At 43.2% G+C, this 27101-nt stretch overlaps 1 protein-coding gene across 4 annotated transcripts in view; it reads right to left on the bottom strand.

The window, feature by feature from the left end:
• The window catches only part of Adamtsl1 (ADAMTS like 1), a 383172-nt gene that overhangs the window by 27232 nt on the left and 328839 nt on the right, over positions 1-27101 (bottom strand). For all 4 annotated transcript variants that reach the window (XM_052176711.1, XM_052176713.1, XM_052176712.1 and 1 more), the window contains 2 exons: positions 17322-17501; positions 14439-14573 (listed from right to left, as the gene is read on the bottom strand). In XM_052176711.1, the coding sequence (XP_052032671.1) occupies positions 14439-14573; positions 17322-17501 (315 nt within the window). The remainder of the gene's footprint in view (positions 1-14438; positions 14574-17321; positions 17502-27101) is intronic.

Below are 27101 nucleotides of genomic sequence, written 5' to 3'. Positions count from 1 at the left end.
AAATCAAGACTGTTTCACAACAAAAGCACATTAAAGAAAAATGTTTTATATAAAATCAATGCATAAGAACATGCGGAAGGAAGGGGAACATAAAGCCAGCTGTCTCTACCCAGATCTTCAGTCTTGGTGTGAGTGCTAGCTACTGCAGATCACAGGCACCAAGCCACAGAGCTGCTGACATCCCCAAATCAGGCTATGGGTTTAGTGCTCCTGGCACTCACATGCATGTGTGATTCCCAACATGGTTCTGTTCTCTCTCTACCCAGGGTTTGCTCTGAAGACAGGTGGCTCTTCTGTCCCTCTGATCTTACAGACAGTTCAGTGCCTGGGAGAGAATGCCTTTATTTCCCTCAGATACTGATGACTTCTTTCCTAACATTTACAGGTCTTTCTTAAATTAGTTTCTCATCTGATGGCTCTGTTGATTACAAAGTTAAGGACCCCTGAGATCTCTCAAACACTGGACCACCAACCAGGCAGCATATACCAGCTGATATGAGGCCCCCAACACATATATAGCAGAGGACTGCAGGGTTTGGGTTCAGTCAGAGAAGATGCATCTAACCCTCAAGAGACTGGAGGCCCTAGGGAGTTTAGAGGTCTGGTTGGGTGGGTGGTGGTGGGGTGAGGACATCCTCGTGGGGACTGGAGTAGGGGTGGGGAGGAAGTATGGGATGTGGAACAGTTGGAGGGTGGACTGTGGAGGGGGGAATAAAATCTGGGGTGTAAAAAAATAAATAAGAGATAAAAAAAAATAAGAGTTCTTTGGAGCAAAGTTCAATGGCCAAATTGTAATTGTCAGAATGAGCAATGTTCTATTCTCTAGGCCTAGAGCAGAGAGAGTTCATGATGAGCCTTGAATAATTTTCTTGTGCCAGGAAGTAATGATGTTCTCAAGGCATGGAGGTAACAGGGATCTAGGAATTACTGGCTGCATCTGGGATTATCTTTTTTAAAAATCATCAAATAAAAAGAGTAAAGGCAGCTCTCAGGATGGCAGGAGTCCATGGATTATGGAAATATAAACAAATTTTATGTCCATCCCCAAATGGAAAACTTACCCCTTGGTATGTCTGGGAGGACAGTTTCTAGACCCCTTTGGGTGTTGAAGGCAAAAAATGTCTTAGCCTCTGTATAAAATGGCACAGTATCAACATGTAACAAGTGTATATTCTTCTGTGTGCTTCCAATAATATCTTGTTATGCAAATGCTTTGTAAATAGTTGCTACACTGTGTTATTTAGGGAGTTAACAACACATAGACACTCTGTGTTGAGTAAAGACTGGTTTCTTTTTCCTGACTACTTTTGATCTGTACCTGGTTGAATCCTTGAATATGGAACATATGGATACAGAGACCAAAACAGCATTTTTATAATCAAATCAAGTTTTATACAGAGCACAGTTAGGTTCTAAAAGTAGAGTTCTGCAATGGTTTCTTAGTAAAAGCTTTGATTACTTGGCTTCACATTCACCCTTTTTTGTATCATTTTTGCTCTCTGCAGTTATACTGTCATTGGGGTGATTTTAGTGTTCTTAGCAGAAGCCCTTCACTATAACCTTGTGATACCCGGAATCTCCATTATATCACTGTGAATTAACTGTCGGAGGATTTGAGAGGCTAGGAAGGTTTCTTATGGTTGGGAACGAGATTATAGGACAGGAATTAAGAGGATGTGCAGTATTTGTTGTGCATATAGGAGCACCATGGCCACCTTCTGTTTGGCCCAAATCCCTTTCCTGGGCTCAGAAAGCTGGCAGGACAACAAACACGCAGACTTACGCTGATTTATCTGTCTTGATACCACTTCAAAGAGTCACACACTGCACACAATGGTTCCTGCCAGGGTCCAGGAGGGCCTCAAATGAATTTTTGGTTCTATCTCCTTGGAAACAAAATGTACAGGGAGCTCATTATTTCTGAGCTTCCCAGCCAAGAAAGAAGTAAGGAATTCCATAATTACAGTGGATTTTCACATTAAAAATTCTTGGTAGAACGGTGGGTGACCTTGGGGTTGAACTCGTCATTCCCATAACGTTCAGAGATAAGGGGTTAGAAGTGGAGGTGAAAGAATTTGAACCACCAGGGAGACATGGATGGATTACAAGGTCCATTTTCACAGGTGATAGATGATAGTTCAGCTACTGCAATCATCCTCCAATCCTCTTTGGCCTAACACATCCCCGAGGGTTTGTTCTGATAGGCTGGCACGGGTAAGGAGCAGCCACAGTAGTCAGCAGACCACCTTTCGAATGATAACATTCCCAAGAAGAGTGAGAATCCTTTCTAATTTTAGAAATGCCACCTACAACCCTTGCATGGTCATGTTCTGGCAAAATGTCCTTTCCACCTTCTGCAATTAAAACACGAAAGCAGTGCTATGGAGACAAAGCAGAGTCACACTGCTGCATTCTTTGCTGTGATCTTAATGATGCCAAAATGTCATTCTGGCTTAACCCCTTTGCCTCCTTCCTAGGCACAGAAGGGAGAGGCATTCAAAGCTGGCCTCTGTTTCTGGGGCTCCTCAGACTTGGACACACAAATCAGACATGCTGGTAAGGGCAGAGATAGCATAACCTTCTTGGTACACAGATATGTATGAAAGATATCTGTGCAACTGAACCAGATTTCCAGGTTTTAGTCATTTGATTTTGCATATTCCATTGGTTTGAAATTTTATCAGTAGCTGAGGAGAGAGAATTCTTCCTTATACCTTTCTCTCAACTGCCTGGTTGCTTACAGTCAGTCTTGTCAGTTTTGCATGTATCTATAAAGTACCTTTTTGAAATAATAATAGTAAAGTTAAACTACAACTTCAGCCCTTTCACATAATACATTTTAAACTCCAGGGATCTTAAGATTTGAGGAGGCTCTCAGGGTTATAAGTCCAGTGATGGGCAGAAGAAGAAGTTAGGAGTATTCGTGCAGTGAGATAATTTCCAAACATTTACCCAGAAGATGTAAAAGGGTGTAGATAAGATGGAAGCTGGGTAGCATTTTTGATGTATAAAAGACAGAAGCTAATCATGTAAGAGATGAAACTCATCCTATTTCTACAATAGTAGCCAAATCCACCTCTCCAAACTGTACTTAAACACAGCATGTGGAAACCTGCTACCCCTTCTCTCCAGGGGGATAAGATGGACTTTCATGGGGATCAGACTCTGTTGAGTCATGCTTCCACAGACATCGATTATTTGTACGAGACTCAGTGTAGAACTTAAAACAGGAGTTGGTTCCTCGCTTTGTTTGCATCTTCCTGGCTCTCCAGGAAGCATTGTGTGCAGTTCTGATTCCTACCTGTGCTCTCTTGGTCCATCTAATCCTATAGATCCTTTATGATGCTGTGTAGTTCCTATTTCTTCACAAAGTCTTCTCAGATGCCATTCTCTACGACAGACTGCATCCTATTTCTCTTATAGAGAAAATATTCTCTGTATTCCAGTGTGAAGCAAGAACTGAGAGGAAAGAAACTGTTCCTAGCCAGGAGACCTTTGTAGGTGGTCTAGGATCTCTCCTGAGTTTGGCCTTTTTTCTTGGGGTTCTAGGAGTCCTACTTTGTGATCATTCTCTCCTCTTAACTGAAAGGTAGCTACTACACTGGCTTAGAGCTTACAAAAATGTATCTACTCTGTTTTATCTCATTTGCTTCTCAAAACCAATTCTGAGGTGGAGGTTATTGCCCCCTATTACGAGTAGGAAAGGAAGACTCAGAAAGGCTCTGTGGCTCTATCAGAGAACCATACCAAAGCTCTTGTTTGCTTTGCCCTTTTGGCCCAGTAGTGCCCTGGACCTCTTGTTTGATTTATCTGACATGAGCTAGAGAAGTTGACCAAAAAGTAAGTGAATTTAACAAGCAAGGAGTTAAAGAACTAAGAAAGTAGAAATGTGTAAGCTAATGAAAAACTGGGCTGACTGAGGCCTGAACCAGTCTATCATCTTCTTTATCCCACTGCTAGGACTTGGCCACCAAGTTGATGCTTAACTTTCTTCACTTTGCTACTTCAAGAAGGGAAGGGCTGGGGCAAGTGGCAGCCTACAGGAGCTGCACACACACCATATGCAGACACCACTCTAATGCTTTAAATACTATATTTACCCCTTTTGAGAACTCTGAAAAGTTATGCAATGATCTCTTTTTATTTTATAGGCTAAGGCAGGAGACCTTGAATCATTTCCCCGAGGTTATCCAGCTGCTGGTAGGCAGCAGAGCCAAGCCTGCTGGTCTACAGCCTGCTCTGATCACTGTGCCATGCAGGGGAAGGGCCCTGTGAGGACGCATGGACATTAGAGGAAGGAAGGGAAGAGGTCTTCCACGAGAGGACCAAATCCTGCAGCTTTGGTCTTTTATTAGAGCATTTGCTTCACCCTCACATCTCCTCCTTCCATTACACTGCTCTCTCCTTATCACTCATGGGCTGATCTTTTTACCCAAGGAGTCCCTTCTTATCAAGGGCACACATGGGCCAGCACCTCTGTGCTCCTACCCAGAAGGTACCACGGACCCTGTAATAAATCACCCATCTTCTGAGCTACTTCTTAACACTTGACGTGGTAGCCAGCAACTGTCCTTAAAATCCAAGGAAGAGTTTAGTATAGGCCACAGTGAATAAGAGAATAGATTTAATACTTTATAATAACAGAAGCACAAAGGGCAAAAATGAACACCTATTAGCTTTTACTTTTGTACTGGGTACTAAGCTAGGCACACTACACAGAGCTTCTCATTTAAGTCTCACGAGCCCAATTCTGTGGGCTGGGGTTTTGTATCAGTGAGGAACTAGATGCTGTGCATTTAGAAATGGCTCTTCCAACTGAGGCACCTTTGCCTCTATAAAGCTGGCTGAGAACTGAGGCAGGAGGGTCTGTCTCTCCTTTCACAGATCATAACAAACCCTGGGATACAATCCTGCCCTTTTTCTGCTATAGTTTGCCTTTGGGCCCTGCAGCTGCTGTAAACCTGCCAGTCTAGCACCACACAGACACAGAGGGGCCACGGAACACGAGGGGGTGTTTTCAGGAGCCATTTCATGGTGAGGAAGGATTTATTAGGGCAAGTGTAGAGTTCCTCATTTTCCCACTGGTGGCCTTTCAATACCTGTCTATTTTGGGGACACCAGACTCATTCACATCATTCCTACTGGGTATGCTAGGAAGGGCATTGGCCTGGGAATTCTGTCTTGGTGCCAAGAAAAGGCAGGAGCAAGTGTGAGTGAATTTTCTCAAGGTCTCCATTTCCTGATTATCTAGAATCTTAAAATAAGTCCATGCCTGGTTACTTGCTATGGCCTGGAACAGTGGCAAGTGGGGGAGATTTACTGCCTTGCTCTCTCTGCCCAGCTATTTTAACTGTCACTTATGCTTTGGTGTCTTTTTATATTTATGGATGTGTACTCCAGTCTGAAGAACTGCTGTACTTCTTCCCATGGCTTCCCCATAAACACCCTTTGAAACACTGATTTCGTTTTACGTGGTTTGTGCTCCTGCACTTCCTCTGGTCCCTATTGGACTATGTTATCCACTTCCAATTTTACCTTAAAAAAGAGACCAAAGTAAATAAATAGGCTGTGAACAACCACAAAACACTGGTCTTTCTTCTTTGTGGCAAAGCACATCCTCCTTGTGGGCAACACTTCAGGAAACAAAACATGATTTCCTTGTGGCATGAAATCTCAGTTTCCCAGTATAAATGAGGAAACAGATGCCAACTGTTCTTTGAAGAGGGTCAGGATAAATGTCTTTTTGCACTGGCTTTCCTCATCAAGGATGCTGGGCCTGCCCTTCAGGTTGCCTTGCCCTTCCTCTGCATCACTTTCCCTGACATCTCTGGGGTGGGCCCCTATTGTGAATTAATTTTTACCTAACCTTTGGCCTTCAGGTCTTGTTCTCGAAGCTATCTTTGGAGAGGAAGTAGTGATGATCTTAGTCTTCCAAAGGATCACGATGAAACTGGTTTCCTAACAGATGTGGCCTAGGACACCATTGATGTCACAGTGTGCATTTCCTCAGAACTGATGTGAGGAAGTGCCTGATGTAGCCTATACCAGGGGAATCAGGAAGTGCGCATCTAAGGGTGAGGGTGGAGGTGTGGGACAGATGAAAAAGCTGTAATTAAAATAGAAATTGGAGATGGAGTGACTCAAGAGGACCAAGGCCTTGCTACCAACCTCTGTTTTAAGCTGCTGGAAAATGGAGCTCACTTTCTTCTTAGGATCTGGAAACAAGCTGAGAGACAGGATACAGACATGAAGTGTCTCTAGTCATACTACGTGTCCTATCAGTGACTTAGAGAAGGTTATCCATAGCTTTGACTCTTGCTTTGGGAAATACAGTTTTACTATTATGGGACACAACCATATTCCTGGTTCATATGTTCATTGCATAGGACAGCAAAAATTATAGAGTAGGTGAAACAGGGACAGGTACAATACGCGGTGCAGAAAACAGGTCCCATTTATCTCCTTACAGAAAAAGTTTGCCTAGCCTGGTGTAGAACAGGTGAGAGTGATCACTCCAGGCTGGGACAAAGACCTCTAGGATTTAGTTTGAAGTCAAGAGAGGTTCTTTAGGGCAAAGAAGTCACAGAAAGTTCAAGGCAATAGCAAAGGCCAGGGAGAATTTGGACAGAAATGGAGTTATTGTATAAGACAAGACCAAGAGTTGGGTGGGAAGAGGGATGCATGCAGTATTAGATTTGAACAGCAAAGAAGTTGTGTGCTAAGTTAGACTATTCTAAACGATGGCATATTCCATTTTTTCCACTCTAAACATGTAGGAAGGAATGGGGAGGTGACTTTGGAAAGGCACTCGATCCTGAGAATAATTTCTTTAAAAGTACTGATACTTAGCTCCTCCCCCCCAGAGATTCTAGCTTAATTGGTCTTTGTTGCAATAGTTTTAAATTTCCCAGGTGGGTCGATTATCCATTCGGGCCCCTCTTGCTAGAGGGAGGAAATGGTTAGGCACGTGCCTGCTGAAGCTTCGGGCAGGTAGGCTAGCAGGTGCCCAACACATGTGAGTCAAATTAAATCAGCAATATTGGCTTGTACCAGAGCCAGCTTGATAAGCCTCTGGCTCATAGAGTTAGCTGTGCAGCATGCACTTGGCCACATGGCTCCTAATAAAAGAAATCACTCCTGCCTGCCTTTGCCTGGTCCTGGGAAAGCTCGTGATGCTCAGCGCAATATTGAGTCAGTTTATAAATTGGACATTTAAAGATTTTTTTCTCTGCTGTTTTAATGTGATCATTTACAAGGCCTTAAAAAATTTGCCCTCTGCCTTCTTGCCTATCTGGTCGGCTCCCCAGCCCCCACCTCTTCTCTCTTTGACTCTGATCCAGCCACTGTGGACTCTTTGTTGTTCTTGGAGCACACGAGTCACATCCCCCTGTTCTGGGGATGCGCTTAGCATTTCTTCTAGCAGACATGAGCCATGTTCAGTAGCTTACTGCACATCAGTGCTCACGGATCACAGTTTTAAGAGCTCCTCTGGTTGCAGAGGCAACATCCTTCCCACATACCGAACTGTTCCCTGATGTACCTTTCTACTTTTAGGTGTTTACACATTAACACTGTGAACTCCATCTGTAGACTCCAGCTCTGGGTTTTGTATGCTCCATGCATGGTGGGCTTGGATTGCCCACCAGTGTGACATTCTTTCTGGGAATGGCCCAGTTCTAACTTAGTGCCAGAGAAAGAAATGTTCCCTTTTTAGGATGAGATTATGGATCACCACTACTCTAAACAGAGGTCTTGGGGGAGTTGAGCTTTGTAGTTGTCTGCAGAGAAATGAATGTCCAGAAACTGTGCAAGTGTGGACAGGTGGTTAGTATGCGCGAGTACAGTCTCTGAGCCTTGGCCCTGGTGCCTGATGGGCTCTGAGATGCAGAGAGGATGCTGGTGCTGCTGTGAGGCTATAGTCTGAGCTGGGTGTGTGCAGGAGAGAAGGGCCAGACACTGAGGATGGACCAGTCATGGACTCTCCCTGCTCTTTGCAAAATCATCGGGCATGAGAAAATGGCTCCTCCAGGGAGGGGCCACATGCCTCTAGCAGGGATGCTTGTAAGGTCTATGGAGTCGAGCTTGTTCACTGACAAAGGAGAGAGTGTTCTAAGATCAGCAGTCCTCAACTTGTGGGTTGCAAACATTTTTTTGTGAAAACTCTTTTACAGGGGGTAATCAAAAATCATTGGAAAACACAGATATTTATATTATGATTTATAACAGTAGCAACATTACAGTTATGAAATAGCAATGAAAATAATTTTATGACTGGGTCACCACAACATGAGGAATTGTATTAAAGGGTCGCAGTATTAGAAGGCTGAGAATGTGTGTTTGTGTGTGTGGGGGTGTGTGTAAGGCAGAGGATGGTATGTGGATGCATTTCTCAGAACCTATCCTATTTTCTGAGACAGAGTCTCAGTGAACCTGGAGCTCACTAATCTGGCCATAGAGGCTAGCCAGCAAGTCCCGAGGAGCCGTGTCCTCCAACCCCCACAGACACATATCAGCACACCTGGCTTTTTTCATGGATGCTGGATATCCAAACTCAGGTCCTCATGGTGGCAAAATAATACTTTATTGCCTGAGACAACTTCACAGTCACACACAGCTATCTGCATATTTTGTTGCTGGGAAAAATCCAGGACTTATAGAATAGGGTTTTCCTCTTTCCTAATTGGTAGATGTTCAGGGTCTTAGATCTTAGGAAGAATGCCTAACTCAGAGATAGGGCACAATGACAGTGGAAAGAATGTGACTTTGAAGCAGGATTTGTGATTTCCATTAAAGGCCTCAGTATTATAGTTAATAATGTGTTGCAAATGCTTTCTGCATAGGGCCAGATGAAGTATCCCTTAGGTGCAGGGGCCACAGGGCCTCTCAGTCGTGAGTACTCAACTCTGTTCTGTGGCATGGATGCTACTGAGGACAATGCACAGGCCAGTGAATGGATGTAACTTATAGCAATAAAGTTCTGTTTACAAAACTTGAATAGCTTTTGGAACTCTGTCATGAACCCCCATCAAATATGTTTAAGACTCTGGGTGTCTTCTAGATTTCTTAAATATAAGAATAATCCATAACAGAACAAACATATGAAGTAGAACTACACCAAGGTCTCAGTTTTCTACTCTTCAGGGACATCATTAAGTGAATGAAATGATGGCCACACTACAAAATATCTGAAAATCAATGTAACTGACAGTAGGCATTTAAATTATATAAAGATATTTGAAGATTTATTTCTAAGTGAAGAAACACCTAACTTTAAAAGATTTGATAAAACAACTGAACTGGCGTTTTGCCTAAGGAATTGGGATGGAAAATAGGGAAAATGGCTGAACACTCCTGGTTATCAGAGAAATGTAAATGTGAATCACACCGAGATTGCTAGGAGACACCTACTAGACTTCCTAAAACCAAGGGAGCAAGGAGAGCGAGCTTTGTTGGGGACCCAGAGAATCTAGAGCATCACAAAGTGCTGATGTGGATCTGAAGTAATGGGCCATTGTGAAAAGCAGTGTGACCACTTATTAAAGTCCTCCCTGCACACCTGCCATGTGGTATGGCCAGGTCTCCCCTGGGCGGTTAGTGAGGAAAAAATGAAAGCATATGTCCATTCAAAGACTAACGCGTGAAATTTTATGCCAGCTGCATTTTTAATAGCTAGACACTGAAGTGACCATTCTGCTTCTCAGTTGGTGAGTGACGAAGCAGACTGTAATATATCCACACACGGAGTGCTAGGCAGCGAAAGGGGACGCGCTCAAATGGACGAGGCTAAATGATGTCATAATGAAGAGGTCCTAGTTGACAAGAAGGGGTGGGCAGTATCGGCTGAGGGAAGGGTGTGTGTGTGTGTGTGTGTGTGTAACTTCCAAAATAAAAAAAAGATTCATAAAAGAAGTCAAATCCCCAATGGCATCGTTCCCTTTATGTAACACTGTACCCAATGCAGTTGCCTACTCTGATAGCAGATTGATCTGTGGTTAGCTGAGGTGGGAGGGGTGGGAGAGAGCAAGGTTTCGAGGAGTGATTGTGAAGTGGGGGGAAGGAAAAGAGAAGGCACAACCAACAAAACCACGGGTGTGGAGGGCAACCTTGGAAGTGCTGTATCTCCAGTCTGTTGGCCGAAGGGGCAATTTCCATTTTAGATTATGCGTGATTTGCTCCATGTCAACTACCAAATGGTTAAGCATATATAAATATGCATCCTATAAATCAATAAAAAGGATAACTAGCTGTCATAAATGAAGAGATGACATGAATGAGCATGTGACACTGTTCATTCATGAAATTAGGAGACTGAAAATTTATTAAATTGCAAAAGGAATAAAAATATGTACTTATAAATAATGTATGTAATGTTTTCTTGTATCTTATGGCATTGTGCACTACATTTAGAGTGGTAAATGTAAAACCTCCTGATTATAACCTATGTAGATAACCCTAATTCAGTTCTCATGTGTATAAAAAAGGAATACGACTTAGCTGGGGGAAAATTATATAATACATAGTAAGACCCCAAACAGTATGAAGATTTGACACAAAAAAATCTACCACTAGGAATTGATCCCAGGTAAAAAGGGGTCACATGAAGACATAGGAAAAAGCCATTATGCTTATTTTTAAAAATAGTGAAAAGACTAAGGAGACCACAAAATCCACCAGATAATTAAGACGCTGTATCTTCTGCCAAGGCAGCCATGAAAAGTGAAATTAAAAGTTTTAGTGACAGAGATGTTTGTTGGATATCACTAAGTGATAAACCCCTTAAAGCCAGTGGGCAGAACATAGTTAACTTTAGGTAAAATATAAAAAGGATTTACACTGATGTTTAAGGTATTTGTACTCATACACCAGAGTCGAATCATTAGATGTTTTTTCCTTTTCTTTTCTTTTTTAAAATTTGATTTCTTTTTGTTATACAATGGAAGTACATTGCTTTGATAATTAAAACTTTAAGTTATTTAAGAAAAATCTGTGATTCTACACTATAAATGACTACTATCAGCCCTGGTGGTCCTTTCAAAAACATTGCACTCGAAGTTATAAGAAGGTTTAAATACCCTGGGGATGTCTACAATGCTTCTGTTCTGAAAACGGAGACTGTAGGTCACTGAGTTAGGGCTGGATGGAAGGTGGCAGTGCCCCGGGACTCGTTATTCCTTCTAGAGAAGCTGGTATACTCTTGAGCCTCCTGCAGAAGGATGACTATCCCCAAGTTCCAAAGAAGTGGTGCTTTGTTGCTTAGGTCAATGAATCAGGCAGACTGGACCCTCTCTCTGCACAGCAGAATTCAGTGGGCATCCTCTACTAAGAGACTTAGTTCTAATTTTCTGTTACACTCATGGAAATAGAGGCCCAAGGAGCAGACTCAAGTGCTATTCCATCAACTGCAGTTGTGGCTTGAAGGGGACTCAATGCCAATATGCCATATAACTAAAATAGCCACTTTTGGAAATAGATCCACTCACTGCCTGGAATCTTAACACTCACGTCTCAGTAAGAGCTAGCTCTGAGACATGGCTTTTATGACTCCAATTCCCCTGCTTTAATGAAAGAGGAGAACCACAGCCCAGGAACCACTGCTCCTGTGCCTCAGAACCATGTGGTATCACAGCATATAATTAGATTACAGGCAGTTAGCCCTAAGCCCCCAGCCCCCAGCCCCAAGCCCCAAGCCCCCAGCCCCCAGCCCCCAGCCCCAAGCCCCAAGCCTCCAGCCCCCAGCCCCAAACACTACTTGAACCTAGCCACTTTCTGACTCCATCAGAGCTGTCAAAGGGCTTTCATCCATAAAATCAAGTGGATCAGGCTTAGATATTAATGAGTTCCAAGGTAGTACCTGCCCTGAGTGACAGAAGATACATATTTCCATCTTGCTCTAGAATTAGATTGATCATTCAGAGTACTAGATGAATTGTCTTGAATATTTCTTTTACTGCATCATCCTCTTGTAAAGAAAAGCTAAGAGCTGGGCAGATGGCTTCGTGGTTAAGCACAGTCACTTCTCTTGCAGAAGATCTGAGTTTGAATCTCAGCATGCATGTCTGGTAAATTACAGCTTCTTATACTTCCAACTCCAAGGGATCTGAGCGCACTCATGTACACCTGACTACACTCATGTGCACACGTATGCACACATACACACACACACACACACACACACACACACACACACACACAATCACACACATATAATACAAAAGTTAAAAATCTCTAATTATTCATCCTAGCATCCTTTTATAATATGCCTGCTTTTTCTACAGTCCAGAATTCAAGATGTTCCTCAATTTAATGCTCTTTACTGTTTTCATTTCTTAGGAACTCAGTGTGAAACTGCCTTGCTGGCCTGTTTCTTTTAACAGAGGGCCCAGCCAGAGGACCAGGGATTGGAACCTGTCCAACTGGGAGCAAAGAGGTGAACTAATCTGGATGAGCAGGAGAAGCTCAAGGTGGACAGAGGCACCAGAATTGTTATGGTGAACTATGACGGACCCTTGCTAATCTTGTTCCAGTCTAGCTGCCCATCATCAGTCTCAAAGCAAAGTATTGCACAGTTATTTCTAGAAGGATCATTGACAAATATTTTGCACAGTTCATGTCAGGATCCATGGCATCATTTTCTTTTCTTTTTCTAATCTTGACTGTCCATTTCTCCTGTATTCTGCCGATTTGAATCCTATTCACACATTTCCATAGCATCATGGAGGCTCTGGTCTGTGAAAACCCAGTTTTCAGAGACCTGATATTTGACACAATTTCCTAACCCTAATTTATCTCCATAGTTGCACACAGAGCTCCCTTAGGTCTACAGTGCTGGGGTAGCACTGATTTCTGTCCTGGCGGTTACACCCAGGGACTTTATGAACACTGGCTCACTGTCTCCTTCAAATGGAGCAGTCTGGAATATTAAGGTGCCTTAACTGTTAGATTTAAATACCAGTCTAAGGTAACAAAGCATCATAAACCAGCAATGGAATGCAGCAGCAAGCACAATAAATCCTTATTGCCCATGGCTAAAATGAGACAAAAATATTATTTCAGAATAAGGGAGAAAGAAATTACAGCTATCACAGAAAGGTATGAGTCCACGGACCTTTGCTGCTTGTGGAGTGGTACCTGAGTGACCCAAAAGAGTCATTCAGCTTGAAGATTAGCAAAACTTACGAGCTTTGTTAGCAACTGGGCTGTAACTAACAGGATAATGAGGAGTCTAAAACAAAGATGTTTAAGATGTCCATACTTAATTTGGAGTAAGCTTATCATTAGTAAGCCAAGGAAGTGAATTTTGCAGCTTGTGAGGCTCCTGATCAATAGGATATGGAAAACCATAATGCCAGGCTCTTCATGTAGTGGCAAACAGAAGAGGGCCATTTGTTGATCCGACCGATGGCTTTCCTTTACCAAGTCCAGAAGAGAGAAGACAGAAGTATTCCCATCTGTTGATAAGATATAAGGGCTCTCCACTGATATCAGACAATAATGGAAATGGAAATTGAAGGAAATATTTGTGTTCTAACTGTAAACCTACTGAGGCCCTTGGCCACTCTGATATGTAATTGCTAGTGTGATTGGTAAACCTTTGGGTGGGAGAATAGAGGAACTTTAAATTTTGAGCCAAGAGAATAATTCTTGCTCCTGTCATTACATTCAGGGGCACATAGTGTAGAGAATGTCTTCATTTTCATGATCTATCTTTTAAAAAAGTTGTTAAAAGGTTTGGTTTTTCTCTCTAACCAGTGTAAAGTCCTGGGTCCACAGTACAATCAAATGAAAGACATACGGATTTCCCATACATTCCCTGTTCTCTTATATGCACTGCTTTGTCTTTCCCATGATTCCAGAGTGAGGAGCTCAGAGGTGAGATGTAAGCATAAGACTTTGCTACTCTGGATACCAGTTGTGTAGGCTATAGCTTGGTCCCCAGAGTCTGATGGCAGGGAGGTTTTGCTGGGAACTCTATCTGGGCTGGCTGTAGGCTCTGTAGAAGGAGAGATGGCGTAGACAGAATTTCTGGCCTCTGGACTGCAAACATTAGCTTTGCCCTTAAAAGCTGATTCTAGCTGTTTCAGAACAAGAGGTTAGAGGGCTTATGGTGGGGAGGAGACACAGAAGGGGTTGTTTCCAGCTACCCGTTTCTCAGAGTTCAGCGAGTGCCCCTGAAGGAGAGGGTCTGAGCCACGGCGTCAGCCCAAGAGGGGCCATATTGGAATCCAGACAAACTATAGAGTCCAGACTGAGAGCCGCACTCACCTCGTGTGGAAAGTCAGCCAAGTTTCCACTGGTGAGTCTGGATTCTGTAGGCAATTTAGTGATTTCCTGTTGGCTACCCCCCACTGCTGCCTCCCTCCCACCTGCAGGCAGTCACCCATCCATAAATCCTGTCCAGCCCTGGATTTTTGCCCAATGTTTCAGAGGGTTGGACTCACCAAGGAGAGCGGAATTCCCAGGATCCAGGACCAGCTGTGTTCCCAGAGGGGACATAAGCACCGAAGGAAGGTTCGGTCCAGTGGCTAAGAGCAAGGCCCTGATGTCTTCCAACTGTGTGGGGACTTGGGGGGGATCTGGGAGAAGACAGATGGTGAATCAGGAGGTTAGAGCATACATGCTATGTGCAGGCAAGAGAGGATAGACGTACACCCCTGTGTGTGCATGGCAGGCACTGCTGCAATGGACTTGCAACCTCATTTTTCCTATAGAGAAGGTATACCTATAAAGGTGAGTTTCAAACTTAATATTTGATGCCTGAAATAACAAGGTCTGTAATAAGAACCAGGCCTGTGACTCTCAGGAGTTCTCACGTTATACTGTTTTAAAGCACACCACCCCTGGGTCTCTCTAACAATGTAGATAAATTGAAACTTGTTACAAAGATGATATTTTCTTAAAGGACAATTTTAGCATTTACTATATGCCAAGTTGTGAGATAAATAGTTTTAACCATTTTCTTTTTACTTAACTCATAATATCCTTAGGAATGGGGGCAATTTGTAACTGTCCCCACAGATAGAATACTATCCAAGAATTTATTTAAAAGGATTTGTACAAGAACCCTTTTCAGTGAGAGACAATCTAGTTGTGAGGTTGATTTGCTCTGAGGTCTAATTCTTATGGCCAAGCAGGCCAAGCACATAAAAAAGGCAGGAAGAAGCTACTATGAGGCGTCACGTAAAATCTTCCTAGGAGTCAGGGCTGAAGTCTTGAGTGCTGGGTTTGGACAGGCCCCTACCAAGTGCTTGGCATTTTGTTAGCACTTGTTAGCCATGTACATAAATAAGGGTTGATGGTGTCTACTTCAGAAACAACATTTTTATCTTTATGGTTTTGCCAAAGACCATCACAGGGAGAACACAATGGTAAACTGTGAATCATGTATCTACATAAGAAACAGAGAGCACTCAACCCTTTGTATAGGGAAAAATGTGTGCTTAGAAATCCACATTCTGAACTTTGCCATTGTACTTCATGGAGTACACAGTCTCCTGGGCCAGAGCTACCTCTTCATAAACATCTTTTTGAGTCAACAGCCATCATCAAAGTGTCTTTATTCCTCTCCTCCTCCCTTATTTATGTATTAAAAACCAAAAGGGAAGGCCAGTGCTGTCTGAGAAATAATCTATTTTCCTTGGGCCAAATGTCAGCCTCTGCTTATGTTCCTACAGCTTCTACGGCAATTCTTTGTGTGTACGTGTGTGTCTATTTTATCTTCCCAGTGGAAATGTAAATTCTTCAGGGGGCAGATTCCCCTTCATTTTTCCCCTAACATCTTATGTGTGTCCAGCTAACTTGGGCTGAGCTAACACTGCAGACATCTGTCCACTGGTCACAGGAATGAAGAGGAATCAATGTCACATCCTTCCATGTTGAGCTTTCAGACTAGAAATTAAGTCACAGGACTTGACATGAAATTTCATTGTGATAAACAGAATTTCTCCTTTAAGAATTAAGCCGTATTATCACTGATAAAAAAGAAATATTTTCATCTTGACATTTGTTAATTATACTAAGACTCCTAATAAAGAAAATCCCATCAAAGCATCTGAACAGAGATCATTTCCATCTGGGAGGTGTGATTATAATGGGGAAGGCAACATCCTCATCCACCGTATGCACGGTTAGACTGTATTTGGAATGCAGGAGAATTGGCTTGGAGAAAAGACTTCATTTGTGATGCCACAGTAGTGCTCCTAAGTGCCCATCTTTGCTATCAGAGATGACAAAGAAGAGTCATCTTTACTGGGGAGAAAAATCTTACAGGTGAGCACGATCACTCAGCATGACCCCAGAATAACAGCTCAGTTGATGAAACCCAGTGGAAAACAAATGACAGTCTTCTTTTCTCTGAGGCAATTTTCTGTGGCTTCTTATGAAGTTTGGAGGTTTATGCAGCCACCAGTGAGATGAAACTGCAGCTGGGCCCTTGGATTCTGAGTGGGCGGTGGTGAGGGTATGTCATCAGCAGTGGGTGTGAACCTCCAAGTGTAAGAAGTACACAGTGTGTTGAGGTGTACATGTGCAGATGTCATTATTATTTCCTCATATTTTGTACCCTCCCCTTAGAAAGAAAGCTCTCTCTCCATGAGAGAGTCAGGATATAGGCTCTAATTATTGTGCTAGTTTTAAAGGGTAAGGGCCCATCTAGAAGCTTCTATTCAATGTTACAGTCCCTACCCCCAGATTCAGTGAAAAAGAAACAGAAGGTGGGCAAGGCAGACTATAGCTTACAAGATGACCAAACTCTGTCCTAGGGAAACATCATGGTGGCCAGTGGCCAGGGACCTTTCTTACTTGTAAATGGTTATTTTACACAAGGACCTGTGACAGACTTTATAATAAAGAGCTCTTATGCTTGGGACATGCAGGCAAAGATTTTATGCAGACTACCTGGAAATGGATGAGAAAAGTTCAATATATATGACTTCTTTTTAGATCCATGTTTCTCATTTGCTCTTCAAAGAAAAGCCTAGCATGGGAATTAAAAATTATTTTCTTCTTCCAGATTCAATTGAGGACCTTTGTTCCCTAGCAGTATGGGAAATCCTTAGTTGTCAGGTTTCCCATAGAGAACAGCATCTAAGATTTAACAAGGTGAATAACTCTAATGCCGCAAAGGATAAGAAGAGGTGGAGTCAGTTCTGACACGCAGCGTTGGCTGGTTCCACACTCTATTTCTGTTGGAAGCACTGATGGCGGGATGAGTGGATAAACGGGACACTGCCTCTATTTTATGGTCTTAATTCAGTAAGGGAGGTGAAGGGTAGGTCAATGGCCACCCATGGTCCGACTGAGGGTGGGATTTTAGAAGCCTTTACCTAGAATCAGGAGCTGTGTGCTCTCTGTCTGTTCTCCTTGTAGATTGGCTGCCCTGCAGGAATACAGGCCTTGATCAGAGAAGGACACATTTGTGAGTAGCAAGGAGCCCTCGTGCGGACGGTGGAAGGAGCCCAGCTTGCTTTTATTTCTGAACCAAGAGACTTCAGCTTCAGGTACACCTAGGAAGACAAAAATATGCTTATCAAACAAACATTCAGGTGAACTTAGGACATTGAGAGGCTCTGGCCAGCCCAGCCTGCTCTGCAGGAAGCATCTGCCTGGGCGTCTTCTGATATACATCAGCCAAACCAAATATCACCTTGGACTTCTCACTGTCTCTGGAGCTTTTGCTTTTTAAGACTTCTAGAGATGAGGCAGGAAAGGGGAGGCCAGTTAAATGGGGGAGGAAACGGTGGCAGCCAAGTCACTTGAATGTTCAACTTCTTTGAAGGAAGCATCATAAAGTAGAAAAACTAAATGTATATACTTCATAAAAATGAAAATTCTACAACTAAGTGAGACAAACATAGTGCTCAGAGAAAGAAAAAAAATCAAGATATAGGAATATATCCCATCTGATTTCATGTTCGTAAGTTGGGTATACAAAAACTGGTGGCATTATACACTCGTGAAGTCTCACTAACAGGACTGCTTAACAAGACAGGAGCAAGAACCACACCAATAGACATGCTAACATGGGAGGCAGAATTCCATGGGGCCTCCACCCTAGACAAAGAACTACAGGTAACTAGGGCATGCTGAGAGCAGGAGAGACAGTTTTCCCCAGGGAAGAGCATCCAAACTGCTATGCAATACCAACTGGGCAGCCCAGAAGGCATATACATACAAGTAACATTGTATGGTACATTTATGGAGGCCTTTAGTCTGAGAGAGAGTGGCAGGGTGGTGGGAGGCGGGAGAGGTACATGGCAAGGATTGGAGGGAAGGCAGGGAAGGGGGAAGTTATGAAATTATAGTTTAATTAAAAAACAAAACAGAAACCCAAGCAGCATTAGTTTATGTTAACAGGCAGGAGGACGAGCTGTTCCTCTGAGGAGGAGAATGAACACAGGGTGGCTGTGACACAGAGGGAAACAGAGGCAATGCAAGTTCTTGACCTGGAAATGGTCAGTTGTGGAGTGTTCACTTGACATCTTTTTGATAATACACTTTTTTTTTTTTAAAAAATACAGGTGTTTTGTTAAGAATAAAGCCAAAGACAAAAAACATCAAAATATATGTTTGACCCAGACAAATGAAAGCTGCCAGGAATCACCCATCTATTTTCCAAGCTGCCATGGTTTCAATAAAACAAACAAACAAACAAACAAACAAACAAACAAGATGTGTGTGCGTGTTGTCTGTAGGTGGGGATAAGCATGTCAATGCAGGTGTCTTCAGAAGGAGGCCAGAGGCATCAAATCTGCTGGAATTTGGGTTAACGGGGTTGCGAGCTCCCTGACATGGGCTCTGGGAACCTAACTCCTATCCTCTGTGAGAGTAGCACACAATCTTAACCATGGAGCCATGTTTCCAGCCTCTCTCATTTGGATTTGGTGTCCTCACAAGTGTCATGTTTCCTCAGGAACAATATTCTGGTTGGCAGAACTTCTAAGAAGTAGGTCTAGGAGATGGCCTGTGGGAGGAATACCTTTGAGGACAGGTCAAGGGATCCCAGGCCCCTCTTTACTCTCTTGTCTCCTGGCCCTGTGGTGTATGGTTTTCCTCTTCTAGACACCTATCTGGTGATCTATTATATAAGTACTGAGTTAAAGTAACAAGCCAGTTGATAAATGACTGGTGCCTCCAAAACAGAGTCAACAGGAACTTTCTCTTTATGAGTTGATATCTTGGGTGTGTTGTTATAGTGTCAGAAGGGTGACCCAGACAAAGGCTATCTTCTCAAAACAAGAGAACACAAAGTGGTGACATCAGAAGCAGGAGTAAAATGAACCAAAGGATAGGCCTCTGCCCTTCCACCGTCTATTCTTATATTTTGTCTGTGAGCATCAGAGAGATTGTGATGGGTGCCCATCCTTGGTAGCCAGATTTTGTACTCTTGGAACAACCTGGGCTCCCCAGGGAGATTCCTTGAAGTTGATAGGTAAGCAGTCTACAGCCTAAGACAAGAGCTCCCAGGTGGTCTTCTGAAGAGGCTCCACAAGAGGACAGGCTCTGAGGGAGCTGGAGGACTGGAGGTTTGGAGTGTTGACTCCCAGACTTCTAGGCAGCAGAAGCTTCATCTCTTTTACCACCCAGCCTGGTTTGCCCACAAAATTCTGCAGCAAGCATGCAAGTAATGTTTAGAATGTCAAATACTGGAAACTGGGGCCAACGCCAAGAAAAGCCAAAGACCTAGACTTTTAGTCTAATGATTTCCCAGAGCTGGGGCTATATTTTGTCCCTAGACAATGTAGTGCTGTCCCAAACAGACAACTTACAACTAGGGGCACTGACCTCCCCAAGGAGTTACCTGCACACCTACTATTTGCCTTAATTGCTCAGGAAGAGTAGGTTTAATAGGAGGAAATTCCAACTTGGATATTGAAGCCTTGTCACCCCAGGAAGAGACAGAGTGATTCATCTCAAAGATACAAGGCCCGACTCCACACACAAGAGAGGCTGCCAGTATCTCCAGACACAACTTGAGAAAAGATCCAGGTGAGAGGCAGAAGGGCTGAGTTTCCATTGTAGCACCACTAGGGAGAGCAAGCACATCATGACAGCTAGGCCTTTGAACTCTGAGCTCAAATTTTTACATTATTATTTTTTTTTTGTTATTAAAAAAAACCCTGTAAAGAAGTTGAAAAAAAATCTAGTTATTTCTCTCCCAAAAGCATAGGGGAAAATGGATTCTTATAAATTATTACTACGAGGGTTCTTTCCTCCTGCATTGAATTACTTCCATACAGCACTTAGTTGGGGCATCTTCCTTTTGGTCCCCAGTGGGAACAAAAGGCTGTTTTTGAGAATGGCAAGAGAGGCAAGGGAATCAGATGATGTGAGCGTTTCCTTTGATGCAGAGGAGTGCTGCTTAGGTAAACAGAGGGGTGAGCACCACCATGACTGCCTTGTTGGGACCTGGAGCTTATACTCCTAAAGGCCACAGCTATATCCCTGTATGTGTATACAGACACTTCTGTGGTATGAGGCTGCCAGCCAAGAGATGCTGAGGAGAGAACAGTCGTATGGCAGGGGGAGGTGGGAACAGAGGGAAAGGGAAAGAAGCCAGGGGTCAGAGCACTCGCAGAGCTATTTCATACTTCTCCAGGAACGGATGAAAATTTCTTGTTTCCTGGATTATTCCTTGCATTGTGACCCACAAAGCCAAGCTTCTCAATGAGGATGATTGGGAATACCCTGGAAGGGGTATTTCAATGGTGAGACCATTAGGCTTCGTGGGAGAAATGGAAATGTTCAGCATAGCAATAGGAAGGGGTTTCTAATATTCTTCACAGTACTTCACAATACTCTCAAGGAGAAGAGGAATATATGGAAACCTTTCTCTGGTCTGTTTAATAGCAAATGTTCCTCAGGCTTACCCTGGAAGAGATCTGCATTGTGAGCTTGAAAATGGGTGATGGCCATTGCCACAGTTTAGGGATTTCTCATTTGGGACTGTGGATGTCAGGGTAGAAAAGGACACTATAAAGATATCTACAGTGATGACCAGCCCTTCCTTGACTGGCTTTGACATTGCGAATAAAGAATATGGAATGAAGAGAATAAGTGAGTTACCAGAGAGATAGTCCCCATTCTCTCTTAAGGGGTGGAGACTATGCTTTAGAGACTCTCATTAGCCCCTAGATGTGCCAACACACACTTGGAAAGGCACCAGACGTACTAGCCTAATCCTGATGTTCAGAATACCTTGACACCAGGAGCGTAATAAGCTGGGCAGAAATAGCCCACTAACATCATTAAAAATAATACTAACTAAACATTTACTATAAGCCAAACATTACAGAGATGTAAACACTTATTTTCCATAATGATCTTAACAGGCCATGTCCCAATATCAATTCCATTATATAGAGGAGAAAAATGGGTCTCAGACTAAGAAATCTAGAGAGATGGCTCAGTAGGTAAAGTGCTTGCGCAGCCTAAAAACTAGAGTTGGGATTCCTAACACTCAGGTAAGTGACAGGGTGTGTGTGGCAGCCTGTGTGTAATTCCAGAGTTTAGGAAGTTAGGAAATTCAGAGCAATGTGGCTGGCTGGTCTAGTCAAATTATTGGGCTTCAGGCTTAGGGAGAGACTCCATCTCAATATATAATGGCAAAGGACTGATTGAGGAATCTACCCAGCATCAAACTCTGGCCTCCCAATATAAACCTACACATGTGTACATGGATAGAGACATATACATAACCATATAACATGCATATTCAAAAGAAAAAAAGTGCCTGTGGTCACTGGTCCAGTCACTAACCTAGCAATCTCAGAGTGGAGATCTATATGGAGACACCTTCCATGTCAGGAACTCCTTTCTCAACAAATATACTTCATAGCCTGTTGTTGTGATAGACTGTCTCTCTAGAGGACATCTGATGTGCCTTGCTTCGATTTCTAGTTGCTTTTTTTTTTTTTTTTTTCTCTCTAGGGCTCAGGACCAAACCCAGGGCCTTTGGTTTCCTAGGTAAGTGCTCTACCACTGAGCTAAATCCCCAACCCCTTGCTCTGATTTCTAGGCCATTAGATCTTTAACTATGATCATATCTTTTTTTTGATTTTTTTTTTTTTTTGTGGCCATTGCTGCAACAAAGCTGTTGTGAGGAAGGGGGCCTCTAGAAGCCACAAGAGCTAGCTGAGTTAGCAATCTGTTGTTGGAAAGTTCCATCATGTTTTGGGAACATTCTCCCCTTCATCTGTTATAACATGCCAGCACACTGAGAAATGGCAGGAAACATACTCCGCAGCCAAGCACAATCTGGAACTTTACTGGTGTCCACCAATCACTTGTCCAGGTTCCATGCCCAACTCCTTCGTACTCTGTGTCTACAAAGGGGGTGCAAACTAAGCTGTGTCTGCTTTATTCCCCTCCCCTTTCCATGGCATTTCTTAACAGCAACACAGTGTTCTCCCTTGGAAGGACCAATAAATGGGTCTAGTCAGAATGGCTGGTAACGGGACCCGATTACAAGGATTAGTGCCTTTAATCTCCCCGAGCTGCCAGGAAGCATGATGCTATAATATCCCTTTCTTCTTTAATATCCCAGACAGGATATTCTCGCTAACTGGACCATTTGTTATACTTGGAGGGCTGCTCGTACCAGGGCAACTTGTCAGCACCTTGAAGTGGGTGTCTAAAGGTGTACTTTTACATGATATGTTCTTGAAGTTTCTTAGTGTGTGTGTGTGTGTGTGTGTGTGTGTGTGTGTGTGTGTGTGTAGTGGGGGTGTTCCTGGGCTTGGCACAAGAAAAGACAATGGATACAGTGATCCAAACATCAGCTTTGGTGACTAGTCTAAGGAACCATGGCTGGCTTGACACAAGGCTTACAGCTTTCTTTTCTGATTCCTCTTCAGGAACTGTGGCAGACACTGGTGGCCATTCTCAAAACCTTTTTATTCTTTTTTGCAAGTACTGGTGGAGGATGGGCCTCAGTATCTCTCCTAGTTGTAAGTGGCCATGGCCTGAGGTAAGTGCATTAAATGGCTCCTTTGCTATGGCCCTCGAGAGAGCCTTTCCAGCTCACCCTCAGTCTCTTTCCATTTCTAGTTCACAAGATGGGGGAGGGGAAGGAGGAGGAGGAGGAGAGAGAGAGGAGAGGTAGAGAGAGGGGGAGGGGGAAGGAGAGGAGAGAGAGGGAGGAGAGGGGAAGGGGGATGGGGAGGCGGGAAGGGGAGAGAATCTCCCAGGGAGACCTTAGATATTCAACAGAGTGAAGGCCCCTGCACCCTGGATGATTTAGTGAGGGCAGATGCAGTTCAGCTGAACATTGTGAGTTCTTAAGAAAGCCCTGATAATCTATTGTATCTGAAGCACTATGCACTGGGGGATAACAGGATTTACTGTCTACTAGACTCTAACCTACTCTAACGGCTGCATTCCCACTTGGCTCCTGAACCACTCGTGTCTATACCACCAGCCCTATTGCACCATCAAAGCTCTTCAGAAGCATTCCCTGCTCTGCAGTATGATTTCTGAGCACTTGTGAGATCTAGTTCCTGCCGGCTTCTTTACTTCCCAGCCTCATGTGCCTTCCTGATCTCTGCACCGCCAGTGACAGTTCACAGAACAGCCACAGCTCACTTTGCTGGGGCTGCACGCTCTTTCTGTCACAGGCCATTTGCACATAATTTCCTCCATTGATCTTTGATCATTTCCTTCGTTTTCTGAACTCTTACCACAAAGGGAACGATCCTAAGAATGAGAGAGCAGATTGGATTCCTTTTAAAGAAAAAGCCCCATCTTACTCTCTGATTAATGTTCTTTATGCCGAAGGGTTGGGGAGAGTGTGGGGGGGGGGCTGCATTTTACAAGAGGAGAGCACATGTGTGGGAAACACTCCTAATGAGAAACTGCTAATGGCTCAAACATGTGAGGATGCCGGGCAGTCTAGGTGAAGTATGAGATGTTCTTTAAATAGACTTTTATATATCCTTTAGAATAGGCTCATGACAGACACATGTTAATTAGGGAATGACAAAGGGGAGGGCTGCAGCCATGAGGGAACTGTGTTAGATTGTGCACGGTGGGGAGGTTGGGGGGGGGGGGACTGTGAGCACAGCCTCATCTTCTGTTTGCCGAAATGTCAAAACCACCCTGCTATTCTAGAATGAGGATATGATAACTATCCCTATGGAAGGTGCTGTCTTACTATGTGTTGCTGAACCTCTCTTCTCCCCAGATGGGGAACTTCCTGGTTAACCTCTGCTCATCCTTGGGTTAGGAGATCTGACCTTGATCGAACATTCAATAGGATACTCTCAATGAGTAAAGCAAGCAAACTTGACAGCCTTCCTTCAAGCAGCCTTTTTTTTTTTCCCACTTTTTTTTAATTTGATATATTTTTTATTTACATTTCAAATGATTTCCCCTTTTCTGGTCCCCCACTCCCTGGAAGTCACATAAGCCCTCTTCCCTCCCCCTGTTCTCCCACCCACCCCTTCCCACTTCCCTGTTCTGGTTTTGCCTTATACTGCTACACTGAGTCTTTCCAGAACCAGGGGCCACTCATCCATTCTTCTTGTACCTCATTTGATGTGTGGATTATGTTTTGGGTATTCCAGTTTTCCAGGCTGAGTGCATACCATGATTCATCTTTTGAGACTGGGTTACCTCACTTAGTATGGAGTCACTCCGCTGCCTTTTACAAGGTGATGTTACTAGGGCGTAGTGAATCTTACCCAACCAGGCAGAAGGCTGCTATGCTCCCAGTTAGAGGCACAGTGGAGATGATGAGGAGTAGGAGAGGGACAGAGGAGCATTATGGTAGCTAGACGAAAGCAGTTCCTGAGCCATGCCACCTTTAGCAATGTTGTCAGAACACTGGCTAGAGATGCAGTGAGGATCATTTTCCTGCACCTCCAGTTAATTACATCAAAACTGGATTTCCCTCAACTGCTTTGGATAAATATATGATTCAACAGTAGGCACATTTTAAATTAGGATTAATGTACATGATTCTGTGGGTAAAAACAAAACAAAAATCTGTAATGTTTGACTCCTGTGCATCTTTTGAGAGCTCTCTGTTAAGAATTATGGTCCATGTTTTGACTGACTTTGTTTTCTTAATGTTTAGGTTTTTTTATGAGCTCTTTGTATAATCTTGTATTAATTTCCTAGGGGAAACATTTCCTCCCATTCTGTGTCTGCCTCTTCATTTGATGGCTGGTTTGCTTTGCTGTACAGAACTTTTTGGTTCATGACATCTTGTTTTGCAGTTGTTGGTCTTATTCCCTGTGTACCTGGCACAAGTCCTGTCTGCTGAAGTGTACTCCTCATTTTCCTCTTTCTCAGTATTAGGGCATCAGGACTTAAGGTGAGGTCCTTGAACTATCTGAAGTTGAGTTTTATGCAGGTTGAGAGGAAAGGATCTAGTTTTATTCTTCTTCATGTTGATAGCCAGCACCTCAGCACCATTTGCTGAGGGTGCTGTTGTTCTCCACTGTGTAATTTTAAGCTCTTTTTCAATAATCAGATGTCTGTAGGAGTGTGGGCTTATATCTGGGCCTCAGTTCTCGTCTATTGATTAGTGCGTCTCCTTTTGTGCTGGTACCACACTTCTTTTTTATTACTAGGGCTCTTTAGTATAACTTGAAATCAGGCACGGTGATGCTGCTAGCAATTTTGTTTTTGTTCAATATGTTTTTGACTACCTTTGGTCTTTATGCCTTCACATAGATTTTAAGATTCTGTTTTTGCTATTTCTGGGAATAATGGTCATGGAATTTTGATTGGAATTTTTGATTTGAATTTGTAGATTAATTTTGACAGATGGTTGTTTATATAACATGAATTTGTCTGATATGAACGTGTATCATCCTTCTCTTTCTTAGCATCTCCCTCAATTCCTTCCTTCCTTCTGTCCTTCCTTCCTTCCTTCTTTCCTTCCTTTCTTTTTTCTTTTTTTCTATGTTTTTTATTCGATAAATTTTTTATTTACATTTGAAATGATTTCCCCTTTTCTAGACTCCCACTCCCCGAAAGTCCCATCAGTCCCCTTCCCTCCCCCTGTTTTCCCACCCAACCCTTCCCACTTCCCTGTTCTGGTTTTGCCCTATACTGCTTCACTGAGTCTTTCCAGAACAGGGGGCCACTCCTCCACTCTTCTTGTACCTCATTTGATGTGTGGATTATGTTTTTGGTATTCCAGTTTTCTAGGTTAATATCCACTTATTAGTGAGTGCATACCATGATTCATCTTTTGAGTCTGGGTTACCTCACTTAGTATGATGTTCTCCAGCTCCATCAATTTGAAAACAACCACAGTGTACTTACATATAATAAATAAATAAATCTTTTTTTTCTATGTATACACATTGTGTGAAGGTGTACATACTCAGTGCATGCACGGAGAGGCAGAGGAGGGCAGCAGGTGTTTTCTACTGCTCCCTTCCTTATTTCTTGAGACCCTGTCTCTTACTGAAGCTGAGGCTTACCATCCTGGACAGGTATGCTGGGCAGGGAGTTGTTAGACTCCACCTGTCTCAATCTCTTAGGACTGGGTATATACAGCTGTGCCTGGCTTTTACATGGGTGTTGGAGATTCAAACTCAAGTCCTCTTGTTTGCAATTCAGGCATTTTTCTTATCCAATGAGACATCTCTCCAACTCCAAAGCAGCATGGCTTTTCTTTCCATTTGTTTGGGCCTCTTGGTCATTCATCCAAGGTCGCCCATGGTCCATCTGCCACCCACCTTGTAAAGATTTAGGTCCCCCACATCCAGACTTAAGCTCATGCTACTGTTGCTGGATGGTGCCAGCTTTCCAGCTTTCAGGAGCATTTTCACACTTTCTTTTCCTATGTATAATAAATACTCTTGCCCTAATCCTTACATGCTCACATTCTCTTAATGTGGAAAATTAAGATTAAAACAGAAAAAAGAAGTCCAGATCATCATCCAGCTGCAATCCTAGCACTTCAAAGGTTGTTGTAGAAAAGCCATGCCTTTGAAGCCTGAACTACTTAGTGAGTTCTAAGCCAGCCTCACTCCGTAACACAGTTGCTTTAACAAACAAACATACACAAACACTACTGCAATGGGCACAAACCCAAATGAATGTGGTTAGCTTGAATTAATCATTCTATTCTATGTCACACTGTACCCCAC

Source organism: Apodemus sylvaticus, chromosome 3 (assembly GCF_947179515.1).
Source record: "Apodemus sylvaticus chromosome 3, mApoSyl1.1, whole genome shotgun sequence".
Classification (NCBI taxonomy): domain Eukaryota; kingdom Metazoa; phylum Chordata; class Mammalia; order Rodentia; family Muridae; genus Apodemus; species Apodemus sylvaticus.
Note: the sequence above shows the minus strand (reverse complement) of the source record. Positions and strands in the feature narration are given on the sequence as shown.